A 12234-nucleotide genomic window follows, 5' to 3' on the forward strand; every position below is an offset into this window, starting at 1 on the left:
CATTGCATTTCTTGTCTCTAGTTCTTCTCTTACCGCACTTCTTTGAGCGCTTTTTTCGCAAAGTCACAATGTAAAGGTCACTTCCGACCTCTATAATCCATGATTTCGGCAACTGCCTGTCGCCTATGATAAGCCCATCCTTATACCACTCCTTCGGGCGTTGTTGAGAGCCTCGGCTCTCGCCGGGGAGGCGTAAAAGCCTTCTGCGACGAGAACGTCTCCCTAGCCCGGGAAAACGTCCGATACACGCGAAAACGTCTCTTCTAACTGAACAAAGGAAAATAAGCCAAAAATATAAAACTGATGGGTCGCAATTAAAGTTCAATTCACGCATCCCCCGGTGAGGATTGCTAGTACTTCCATTCTCGAAGAGATTGAGGAAGCTTTAGAAATCGCGCGCTCTAATTCCTTACGTCAGAATCACTAATCACGAGTGATTAGCCGTAATTGATACCACTCAAAACTCGTCCCCAAAAGTAGCATATTCACAATATACATGCTATCATGCTTAGCACCGTTTTTGAAGCAAGGGCCAGTGGTATAAAAGGCGCGGACCTGGTCCAAGTCGCTATTTCCGCTATACCACGTCAAGTGCAGAGCTCCGTAAATATCGAACAAGCAAAGCAGTATATTAATTTTGATCATTTCAAAGTTGCAATTAATGTGTTATATAAACAAGCCAATAACAGCGATCTTCTTGGAAGTGGTTTTCTACGGCAAACGGCAACAGCGACAAAAATTGAGATTGAAAATAAAAATTTAAAAACAGCCCGCGCCCCTTTTGAAATGACGTTATTCTTTAGCGCGCGCATGAAAATAATGCCTAGTGCACACGTGTGAAATAACGACATGGGTGCGCGCACTCTGTTTGGCCCGACATAACGACATGGGCATAACGACATAAGACAAAAAAACATGTTTTTTTTCTCGAATTCAAGTTTTTGGTGTACTGCTTTCATTTGCATGATACAGTAGTGTTTTGGAATCGGAAAAAAATCCCTGTAAACAGTTTACATGTTAGTAGCTTCACGCACGACGATTTTCGCAGATTTATTTGGCAACTGGGGGGTGCATTAGTTTTATAATACTGTACGCTAGTAAAGTGCGACGAAACCCATAGATCATCATTTGCGTCGAGTGACGACGGTCAATGGGTCAGCGGAATCACTATGGATCCAAGATGGCGGCGTTGTATGGTAGTGCGGCGAACGTGCTTGAAAAAGTTTTGCACAAGAAAGGAACTGTAAAATCCCTTGTGATCGAAAGTGAGTTTGCAAATAAGAAAAAGCTTTACGCTCTAGTGTGCGAGACGCTAAAATGTAAGTAACTCCGGTAAGATATCGTCAATTATCGCATTCATTCACAGGCTTACAAACCTCTCAATCAGTTTCAAGGCAATCCCAGTACAAAGGCCGGCAGGCTTCGGAGACATGCGATCAGATCAAGCGGCCAGAATTAAAGTACGAGTAAAACCTCGAAAAACACCCACCACAGTGCTGTAGAATATAAATGTCTCCATGTCCCCAGCGAGATTCGGCCTCGAATATTTCCACGATTGATCACCTCCTGTAATTGTCCTATAATTGTCTTATATCCTAGAATAAAGGTAACAATAAACTCTCATAGCTTTGTGATGTGTATTTATTCAGAATAAGCGGTATTTCTAACGTTTGGGCAGTTAAGGGTTCCGCGTTACTTGATGCCTCTAAAAAGAAGTATAAAGGCCGGCAGGCTTCGGAGACATGCGATCAGATCAAGCGGCCGGAATTAAAGTACGAGTAAAACCTCGAAAAACACCCACCACAGTGCTGTAGAATATAAATGTCTCCATGTCCCCAGCGAGATTCGGCCTCCCAAACAAACTCTTCCTACCAGAAAAGGCTGAGTTTTTACACATTTCGGCAGCCCAGAGACGATAGAGGAATCCGTGGATGCAACGCTATTTGTCACCAGATGCATGCTTTTGGTAAAGCGACGCACTGATTGGTTAATTCAAGCCATGCTGTCAAATTGAATTCAAATGTTGCATCCACGGATTCCTCTATGGAGACATTTATATTCTACCTCAGTGTGGTGGGTGTTTTTCGAGGTTTTACTCGTAGTTCAACTCCGGCTGCTTGATCTGATAGAAATACGGCTTATTCTGAATAAATACACATCACAAGGCAATGAGAGTTTATTGTTCCCTTGTTCTAGGATATAAGAAAATTATAGGACAATTACAGGAAGGTGATCAGTTGTGAAAATATTTGAGCTAGGTAGTTGGATTGACTGGAGACTGACTCAGAGGTTGGTAAGCCTGTGATTCATTTATCAAAATAAAAGTCACACGTTTTGTTGTTGATTTTACTTTCCTATAGATCGACAAGTCATTGAGGATATTTTTGAGCAAACAAAGTTTCTGAAACGTGAAAAGCAGGTAAAAGATGGCCATACTGAGGAGTTTTGCTTATTTTATATATACTAAAAATATCCTTTACTGTGAGATTGTTTATGTTTATACTCATTAAGTAAGCTTTAAAGATTACATACTTAAGCTTACTTAATTTATTAAGCTAAATGTTATTTTGCACGTGGTTTTAGCTAAAGCATTCCTTTGCCCTTGTGCTGGTTTATGAGCTCCTGTTTGGCCATGGCTTAAAGTGTGGAGGCAAGTTCAAACAGAGCATTGCTAGAAACAAGTCCAGTCTCCAGTCAGCCTTAGCCAGAGTGAAAATCAAAGCGAAAGTTTCAAGGAATAAAGATCTGTTACCCAAGTCTGTACAGACTGCAGGTATGTTTTTCAGGGTCAGGTGTTAGAAATGTGAGACGGATAAAATATTGGCCTAAAGCAGCATTGTCACCAGTTGACTTCCAGTCGATTATGTAACAATATCCGATGATTTTTTACAGAAGACATGAAAAATATTTCAGAATATTAAAAGCAGTGTGTTTATTGGAAGTTTCTTCGAGGACGTGATTGATAATTCAAAACGGATGGCCTGTTATATATCTCTGATTTTAAAAGATTCTTTTGTCTTTTAACGGTTGAGGTTTCCGTCGAACCTTCAGAAGTACACTGGTGACAATGCGGCTTTATCATGGTTTGTGGTGGTGTCTTGAGATTCTATCAGTCTCCCACCACAGGGATTCCATGAGAGACACGCATGTGCAGTAGAGGTCAATTGCCCGCTTCGCCACCATCTTTAGAGGATCAACGATCTACATCGCTAACTTCGTCTCTATTTATCAAACACTTCCTCTACCCATCTGGTTGTCATTTTTGACTAGGAGGCAAATAGAGAAGTTAACGAGCAGTGAACCGCAGTGTGATGCCTTTCTTGATTGGCCGAAAATTGGGGACAGGTCAAAACCTGTAAGGATCAGTCATAATTTTTGTTTTATTTGTACAAAAAAAATCATGATTTGTATAAAAAAAGTTGAGAATCAAAAAAGGATGATATTTGGATTTTATAAATAGTGTCATTTATTGAGTAGCCATATTGACAATGGTCCCCCAGGCAATCAATATCAATTAATAAATGGAACTATTTGTCGGAGGGGCTTTGTTTATAAAAGAGGTGGTTGTTAGTGGCTGCTAAGAGTTACTGTCATACTTTGATGAACTCTACCAAACCTACTTTCCTCTTTGTAAGGACAGATTCAATATTTGAACTTCCTTTTACAGGAACAATTCCAAGGTATGCAAGGATTAATACACTACTAACAACTGCAGATAAGGTGATAAAGCATTTTCAAGAAGAAAGCTACCACTTGGTGCCTTCCACAGACAAAAGACTATATGTGGTAAGGAACTTTCTTATACAATTAGATTAGAAAAATGAGCATCAACAGACTTATGTTCTGCTCATTGATTCTAAAACCTTTATAGGAAGGAAGTAAAATATTTGCACAAGATCCTCACATCCCAGAAGTGCTTGTCTTCCCTCCATCTACTGATCTACATGACCATACTCTCTACATCAATGGGCATATCCTTCTTCAAGACAAGGTACAATGCATATCTCTACCAACAGTCCAGCGGCGTAGGCAGGATTTTTAACAGGAGGGGGCCCAAAAGGGGCTTTTTAAGGAATTTTCTCCTGTATTTTAGATAATTTTGCATACATTTACTGTATTTTGGGCTGCTGAAAGGGGGGGCAGGCCCCCTAGGCCACCCCCCTGGCTACGCCCCTGCAGTCTGTCAGGATTTTTAGAAGATACACCCCTTCCCAAAAAAAAACAATCAATCAATGTTGCATTCTAATCCAGCTGAGCCAGAGAAACTTTGTAACACCCATATGGACTGACACACTGTTCTTGAACTATTCAGGCAGACTGTACACTCCTATACTTTTGAATTCAAATTATTTAGTAAATGACCAGCAAGGGCTTGCCTGTGCCTATCCCTCTCCTTCTCTAAATGTCTCTCCTAGTATTACAAGGCCTCTTCTACGTCCCTGTAGAATAAATGCTTTATTTACAAGTTTTGCCAAGCAGGGGTTTGCCTTAACCCTTTCATATACCTACAGTACAGGTACTAGTAAGTTCATTACTTCCTATATACTGTATGGCACCTATTCATGCGCCAAATTAGAAGAACAGCTAAAAGAAATCATATTTATTGTGTAAACCCTTTGATCAAAATGCGTCATGTTCTACCCAAAGGCAAGCTGTCTTCCTGCCCATGTGATTAGCCCTCCCCCAGGGGCACACGTCATAGATGCCTGCGCCGCACCAGGCAACAAGTCCAGTCATCTTGCAGCCAAACTCAACAATAATGGGTACATCATAAAAAATGTCTTTCAGTATTGCTGTTTTAGCAGTAACAATTACCTCAGTATGTACTGTATGTACAGTTAAATAGATGGTTGAGATTAAAGTTTGTATGGTATTCAATTACAGGCCCGAGAAAATAATTGATTTGATTGATATATTTTATAACAGGAAATTTATTTACTGAAATTGTACCAGCCATAAAGATAAAGTGGTGTTGTATTAGGGAAGGGGAAAATGGGCAGAAGCTTATAAATTTTGAGGAAGATGACATATTATTTGTGCTGTTGATTTGTAGGAGAGTGTTTTCATTTGACATCAGTGCTAGTCGACTTGCAGTGATGCAGAAACAGATGAAGAAAGCTGGTGCAACTTGTGTTGTCACAGAACACAAAAGCTTCTTAGATGTGAGCTTGTTTTTATCTTGTGTTCCTTTATTGTGAGGAAAGCAACAGTATTTGGAAACCTCACCACGACCTTGAATATAATTTGGACAGCCTGTAGTGGGAAGATCATTTTATGAAGTTCGCTCTATTATTATTATTGTACAGTAGTGGTGCCGAGTATAATAAGGTCCACTCGTGAGTAGTGGATACTCATGCATACATATTATACTCGGGAGTGCAGTGGTTTTATTAGGCACCGGCGGCCGGCGGGAGTGCCGGCTACTTTTTTTTTAAAGTCTTGAACTAAAAAGATATAACTTCCACCCCCTACTTATCAATCTCCACCGCCTACTCTGAAAGTTAATGAAAGCCCTGGGAGTGACTCGCTAGTATTGACTTGCAGAATATTCATGAGCCTGTGAGCATTTTTGTGAGAGTGATCGAGTGTTACTGTAGATCTATAGTCGATGGTTGGGATGATTTGGACTTTGTGGATAAGTAAATTCAGGTGATTCATTAAAACTGTGTTGTCATTGTGCCGTCAGGTTGACCCACGCTCTAGCCAGTACAGAAATGTGGAATACATTGTGGTGGACCCATCTTGCTCAGGGTCAGGGATTATCAGTAGACTAGATGGCTTAGTCAGTGATGAACAGGTAAACACTAGTATCTATGTTGGGTTTGTGTTACTTTGTATTGCTTTGAGAGTTTGCTTGGGAATGTTTTATTGTTAAATGCTTTGTGAGCACTTGTCATAGTTTAGCATTTAAGAAAAAAAATTCTATGATCATAAAGTAGGATTTTTATTAAGAAGCATGATAATGTGTGCATGCTAAATGTTTTCAATTTGGTATTTGCAAAGTACAGTATCATAATGCCAATTGTTTTACAAGGGAGAAAGGGAGTTGTGAGGTTTTTATCCTTGTTTTTTTTTATTTTATTGAATTTAATTTTTGTTTTATGGGATCCCCTTTAGTTGTATTTAAAGCTGATTACTTTCCTTTCCTGATGTGATAATCCACAAAATAAACTCTAACCTTAACTAGGACAAATAAGGTATGGCCACACTTTGTGTTTCATCACATATACTGTAAATTGTATTTAAAATCTGCACTTTCTTTTTTCAGGAAGATGACCTTCAACAACGACTAGAATCACTAGCTGACTTCCAGTTGTCAGTGTTAACACACGCATTTTCATTTCCTGCGGTCAAGAAAGTTGCTTACTCCACTTGCTCCATACACTCACAGGAGAATGAAGATGTTGTACACAAAGCCCTAAAGGTCTCACAGGGTCAGTTTGAGCTGGCACATGCCCTGGAGTCATGGCCCAGTCGGGGCCTACCTGTCTTCCAAGGAGGTGAGAACTGAGATACAGTATTGTATTTCTAATATCCAGGGTTTTAAGAATGACAGTCAATAAAACAATTTCTATGCTTATTTATTTATTATTATTATTATTATTATTATTATTATTATTATTATTATTTTACTATTTTTATTTTTTTTACAATTTTAAATCTTATTGCTATCAATTTTATAAACGAATTTTTGTAAATCATATTTTAGATTATAATGTTATATAGTGAATTTTAATAAAATTTATTATTATTATTATTATTATTATTATTATTATTATTATTATTATTATTATTATTATTATTATTATTATTATGACAGTTGTACAACATATGTATGTCAGCCTATATACAGAGAGGGGCGCAAACATAACCCAAACTGTATCTCAGAATCCCCCTTTCAAAGTTCTAAGTATAACATAAAATTAAGAAATGTAAAAATAAATCAATAAAAATAGTCCAATCTCTATAGAGTTCAGTACGACTGTTTATCTTGTTAGCACTTTCAGCGTCCTTGCAATATTTAACGAACTTGAGAGCACTGCTTTCAGGACATCACGGCCACGCACGCCGAATATCTCCCTCATCGAGCTGTTCACGTCTTGGGACCAGCCTCCCAGCACGTCCATCACTATGTTGTGTTGCTTGATGCTATAGCCGGGGTACTTTTGCTTCATCTCCCATCTCAGCGGGCCATACTTCATCGTTTTTTCCTCATCTTTCTTCCTTCTGTTCTCCATCCACGGGCATGCCATCTCAATCGCTAGAATTTCTTTTGGCTTATTGTCTGTAATGCGGGCGTCAATCCTGTTCTGTCGTACATGAGTGTGTTCTGCAAACATTGGGACGTTCCAGAATGCCTTGGCATCCTGGGATTCGTAGGTGGGCTTCGGTACCATAGTAGAGTACCATGGAGGAGTTGCTTCTATCAGCTTCAGATCTTTTATCTTCTCAAAGAAGAGGATCTGTAGTGCTGCGTTATGTCGTGCTAGGTACTTGCTTTTGGCGAGAGCTGGGCAGCCCACAAGAACATGGGCCAAGCTCTCTGCAGTTGTACCGCACAATCTACACATAATGTCATCAGCTGGCGAGGTGTATTATTATTATTATTATTATTATTATTATTATTATTATTATTATTATTATTATTATTATTATTATTATTATTATTATTATTATTATTATTATTATTATTATTATTTTCAAACCAGACTTCTGCTTTCTATAAATAAATCTGTCTCTATTTTGGAGCTTACAATGTTTCAAACAGTAATTCTTTGGGTGATGACAATGATTTTTTTGATATTTAGCATGAGTTTATTTTAGGATGCTAAAACTCTTTTTACTGATTTTTTTTTTACATTATATATATTTTTTCTTACTGTATGTGACATTCTACACTTTAGCACTAATTCACAAGGTAGTCATTGACTACATACATTTTTCATTTTGAAATGGAGGTTGTGTTTCAGTGGGCACAAGATAATATTTTCTAATGATAATGTATTCTTAGGAGCTAAATTTAATAATAAGGCCAAAATGTTTCTCAACAACAACGTCTTTGTCTTTTAGCTGAGAAGTGCCTGCGAGCTTCGCCAGAGAGTGACCACACAAATGGGTTCTTTGTTGCATTATTTCAAAGGACTGAATGCAAAGGGGGTTCTACTAGCACGAAAACACAGGGAGGTACAAAGGTAATAACAGAGGGCCTCAGTGGAAACATTACTGCAGATGCCTGTCATAAGACTAAGAAAGCAAGGAAAAGGAAAAGGAATAAAAAACAAGAAGAGGGCCATGGTAAAGATAGTGATAAACAAGGACCAATCAAAATGAAATGCAATGACAAACAGACAACAGACAAGGCAAAGCAAAATGGAAAACATAAGCAAAGGAAGAAGAAAAAGAAATGCAGATCCGTGGTTTTGTGATATTCTTCTTTGCTGTTTATTTTGGCTCAAATGGAATAAAATAAAACGTTAAGAGTTTATTTTCGTTAGAACCTTTTATTTTTTGTTAGTATTTGTTCGGTATTATTTATCCAAGATCTAAGTGCAACCACAACCAACAGAGCAAACAATACACATAATGAAAAGAACACTTGGTACCCAAAAACTTCCACTACCATCCCAGAAACTGACATCATTGTAAGTTTGCCTAGTAGCTCTACAGTGGCTAGTGCAGTGAAATGGGTTGCCTGGGCTTGATTGGCAGTCTCCATTGTATGTTGCATCATCAATGTAAATGTTGCCGTGGTGATTGCTCCACCAACAAGCTGCAAGGCACACTCTGTGATGATCAGTAGAATGGTGTATTGTCCATACCATGCATTAACACAGTGTACACCCATTGGGATAACCCTCACTAGACACATAAGGTACAGAAGTTGCGCCAGCCCAATACTGTGGACAAAAAATGACAAGGATTAGGAAGTGTTTGGAGGTGAATCATGGGCGTACAGCTGCTACAATTGTTTGTTCTCTACTTTGGGATGTCACCCCTTCTGCTTGCTACAGCCCAGGATCATCCAAATCTAAGATCACTACCTTTAAACACATTATAAGCATAATGACAATATTGTGGAATATTAAAATATCTTAAGATACAGTATAACAAAATGTTGTCATTAGAGGCTTTCTGTGTAATCTCTAACACTAAAACACTTAGGCCTAGGATAAAGGTTGTTCTTTTCATGTGCCACTTCAAATTCAAATGCCTGTAAATGAGCATAGAACATTTTAATTGAATTTATTTGCAGGCACTTAGAACCAGCATTTGGAACCAGCAGATGAAAAGAACAGCATCTGAACTAGGCCTTAGAATCCTTGTCTAGCTTACCTCATAACATGGTAGTACAGTAGCTTTGAAAATTGTGTTCTCTGTACAGTATTGTTGTGAATTTGTGTCTGATATGTTTCTTTCTTACCTGCTGGTATTCCATCTGGTTGCTAGGTAACCACCAATTGAAGACCCGAAAACTGAGAATAATTGGGTGTATAGCCCAGTAATCAATCCTACATCAGTTGCTGTAACACTGGAGTCCAGTAAATACAAGGGCATCATGGTAACCATTCCCTGCTCTCCTGCTTTATAAACACCAACGTACAGCAATATCCATTTAAAATCCTTGGTTTTCATAAGTTCCATAACATTCGCCTTTGTAATGTTTGATTGAGAAATGTCTTTACTTTCACTGCTCTCTGTAATGTCTCTACTTCTTGTCTTTTGTTTGTCAGATTTGATGTGTGACTGCAATGCACTCAAACCATTTAATCCATACCAGATAGCAATAACTGCAAACAGTTTTTCCCAAGTGATAAATGTAGACATCCATATAAGTACACCCCCACCTGCAAGAGCTCCTAGTTTATAGCCAACTACTTGAGCAATGTTCCCTAGCCCTGTGAACAACAACATTGAAAGTTCAGAATAAGCAAAATGGAAGTAGTTTGCATCTTTTTTACTAGCTTGCTTACAGGAATTTACCAGTGTTTTTCTCTATGTCCCAAGTCATGGCCGCTATCTTGCTTTGTTTTGGCTGCATGTGATGAAGAGGGTACCGTACACTACTTTTTAATGCTGCGTACCAAGTTTCAATTCTGGCTCTCTGAGTTCAGGTCTGGTGTTTCCCCAGTTGCAACATGAATCGTGTGGTCTCATTTGTGCTCTAAGGGTTTTTCTCTGGGTTCCCCGGTGTTCCTCTCCCCACAAACCAACAATTTTGACCTAAGCTGTGATCTGTGGTCAGATATGAGTTGTATTGCAGCTGCATGATGCACCTCACTAAGCATTCAACTCCACCACATCTGTGCTCATCCTAATTTAGCATACAGCTGCAATAAGGGTAAATAGCTTGCCAAATTTATTATGTATTTATCTTATATTTTATTTGGTGAGTAAGTGTGTTGAGCTTGCTTTAAACTATAATTTAAAATTTATTTACATACAAATAAACCTGATAATAGTATCAACAATAATAGTAACAACAACAATAAAATAACAACTATGAAAATGATAATAATAAATCATTATTCAAAATGAGGGTAGCACATAATAGCCAAGCTAAGTACCTGTCAACCTCCGAAAAGGCTTCAGAATTTTTTTGGGGGAGTGTTGGGATATATAATTTTTTTGGGGGCATTTGACATCTACGGTACAGGTCTAGAGTAACATATGTAACATAACCTCCACTCGCTAGTACTCGAGGCTCATGCATATTCTATTTGTATTATGGAATCGCTGAATATTCAAAAGCTTGAGCATTCTTGAGAGAGTGATTTATTTTGTTGTTCTCTAATCCGTCACTTAGTTGATGACATGAAATTATTAGAACTGCGTGCGTGGTTAGTGAAGTAAACTCAGAAACATCGAACAATATTTATTCGCTATCTGGCAAACTTTAGCAAAACAACTTGAATTATAAACGAACACTCCTGGGTTTTCGCTTTAGATATAACAGCAAGATAAGAAAAATAATTTCTAATAAAGAAAGGGCTCCACTTGTTTCTATTTTCTAGGAATTATTTACCAAGTTGCGTAAAGGAATGCAAACACGCTTAGCTGTAACGCAACGGTGTGAGTCATAAAACGAATTGCAAATAACACTTGATCAACTTCGAGAACAGGGCTAAAAACGTCTACCTTTTCAGGTATTTACGTACACAGAAGGCTCGGGCACAAATCCACTCTTATAGACTCCCCAAGGGAGTTAGATATCGCTATTCAAGGAAATTATTGTTTTAATTATTTTTATAGAAAATAAGCAGGACCATAGCCAGGCTTTTGAACGGTGGGAGGGGGGGGGGGGGGGGTTGTTTACCCATTTAGCAGACCATTTTCTCTTAGAAGCTCGTCCTAGCTTGCAGTGGTACTCAATTTTCCTTCATCAGGGCGGACCTTCAAGTCGTGTTTGGTAGTGCTTCCAATCCCACTCCCCCTGGCTACGGGCCTGATATGCAAAATGTCAATTTTCCATATAATTTTCCCGGAAGCAATAAAAAAGGCTAAAAAGCAGGAGATTTGGTGCTCCTCGTGGAAGAAGATGTCTAAAATCTTGAGAGTTAACAGATATGAAGCTAATAAACTATAAGTGGCCCTCAGGACACCGATGAACACCTTTGTTATAAAAGGACATCTGTTCAATTTCCAATGAAAGAAAATTTTATACCTTTTTTGTTAATATTAGGACACAAGGACACAAACTTACAACTTTAATAAGGACAGTTTTTTGGTTCACAAAGGTATTCTTATAAAATTGGTACTAAGTATCGGACACAAGGTTAAAAAACTTCTAACTCTCCCACTCACCGAGTTCACTGCTTTTCAACACTTTAATCGCCATCGCATCAACGGCAATATCCTGTAGAGCAGCCATTGCATTGAGCCCCAGGACAGCACCAACAACAACCGATGTATTGTCTACACCTAGGAACGCCGGCACCACAAAGATCGCCGACATCGCTAAAAACGTACACCCCAACCATGACCATAGGGAACTAAGTCTGTCCACGGAGGGAGAAAATACGATTTTTAAAAGCCAAGGTAAGCTGAGAAGCCGTGAAAAACTGACCTTCGAGAGAGACACATTCCTGGTCCGCAACCATATTGGTAACAAGCTTGTTTGAAAGCCGAACGGAAGGCCTTGGGAAAAATAAAGAGAAAAAAGTAAAAAAATGCGTGAATTCATGCCGCCATTTTGAAATTTCTTTCGCGCGGAGGTCTGGGGTCCAAATCAACACA

General features: G+C 38.6%; 2 protein-coding genes across 5 annotated transcripts; one reads left to right on the forward strand and one right to left on the reverse strand.

Moving 5' to 3' along the window:
• The first annotated feature begins 1180 nt into the window (after positions 1–1180).
• Positions 1181–9113, forward strand: LOC5517376 (28S rRNA (cytosine-C(5))-methyltransferase). The gene is made up of 10 exons (XM_048727272.1): positions 1181–1319; positions 2361–2419; positions 2584–2773; positions 3668–3786; positions 3872–3991; positions 4648–4763; positions 5054–5162; positions 5687–5797; positions 6269–6500; positions 8071–9113. The coding sequence occupies exons 1-10, from the start codon at positions 1181–1183 to the stop codon at positions 8424–8426; spliced, it is 1551 nt and encodes a 516-aa protein (XP_048583229.1). The 3' UTR covers positions 8427–9113.
• LOC5517423 (major facilitator superfamily domain-containing protein 3) lies at positions 7229–12197 on the reverse strand. Of its 4 annotated transcripts, none has more exons than XM_048727292.1 (4): positions 12065–12194; positions 11803–11955; positions 9422–9896; positions 7229–8897 (listed from the first exon to the last, which is right to left on the reverse strand). In XM_048727292.1, exons 1-4 carry the CDS (start codon positions 12096–12098, stop codon positions 8492–8494), a joined length of 1068 nt encoding a protein of 355 aa, XP_048583249.1. In that variant the 5' UTR covers positions 12099–12194; the 3' UTR covers positions 7229–8491. The 4 variants fall into 4 exon arrangements, with proteins under 4 accessions (XP_048583249.1, XP_032243335.2, XP_001637378.3 ...); XM_032387444.2 differs by lacking the exon at positions 12065–12194 and adding an exon at positions 11315–11443 and having other exon boundaries at positions 11803–11938; XM_001637328.3 differs by having other exon boundaries at positions 11803–12197.
• Between the last annotated feature and the right edge of the window lie 37 nt (positions 12198–12234).

Source organism: Nematostella vectensis, chromosome 1 (assembly GCF_932526225.1).
Source record: "Nematostella vectensis chromosome 1, jaNemVect1.1, whole genome shotgun sequence".
NCBI classification, from domain to species: domain Eukaryota; kingdom Metazoa; phylum Cnidaria; class Anthozoa; order Actiniaria; family Edwardsiidae; genus Nematostella; species Nematostella vectensis.

Coding starts and splice junctions, on each gene's coding strand:
- LOC5517376 (XM_048727272.1), top strand. CDS start 1,181: ATGGCGGCGTTGTATGGTAGTGCGGCGAACGTGCTTGAAAAAGTTTTG. Junction 4,764..5,053: donor GCCAAACTCAACAATAATGG/GTACATCATAAA, acceptor GTTGATTTGTAG/GAGAGTGTTTTCATTTGACA. Junction 5,163..5,686: donor AACACAAAAGCTTCTTAGAT/GTGAGCTTGTTT, acceptor TTGTGCCGTCAG/GTTGACCCACGCTCTAGCCA.
- LOC5517423 (XM_001637328.3), bottom strand. CDS start 12,181: ATGAATTCACGCATTTTTTTACTTTTTTCTCTTTATTTTTCCCAAGGC. Junction 9,897..11,802: donor GTTGAAAAGCAGTGAACTCG/GTGAGTGGGAGA, acceptor TGTTGTTCACAG/GGCTAGGGAACATTGCTCAA. Junction 8,898..9,421: donor ACCAGATGGAATACCAGCAG/GTAAGAAAGAAA, acceptor TTTTGTCCACAG/TATTGGGCTGGCGCAACTTC.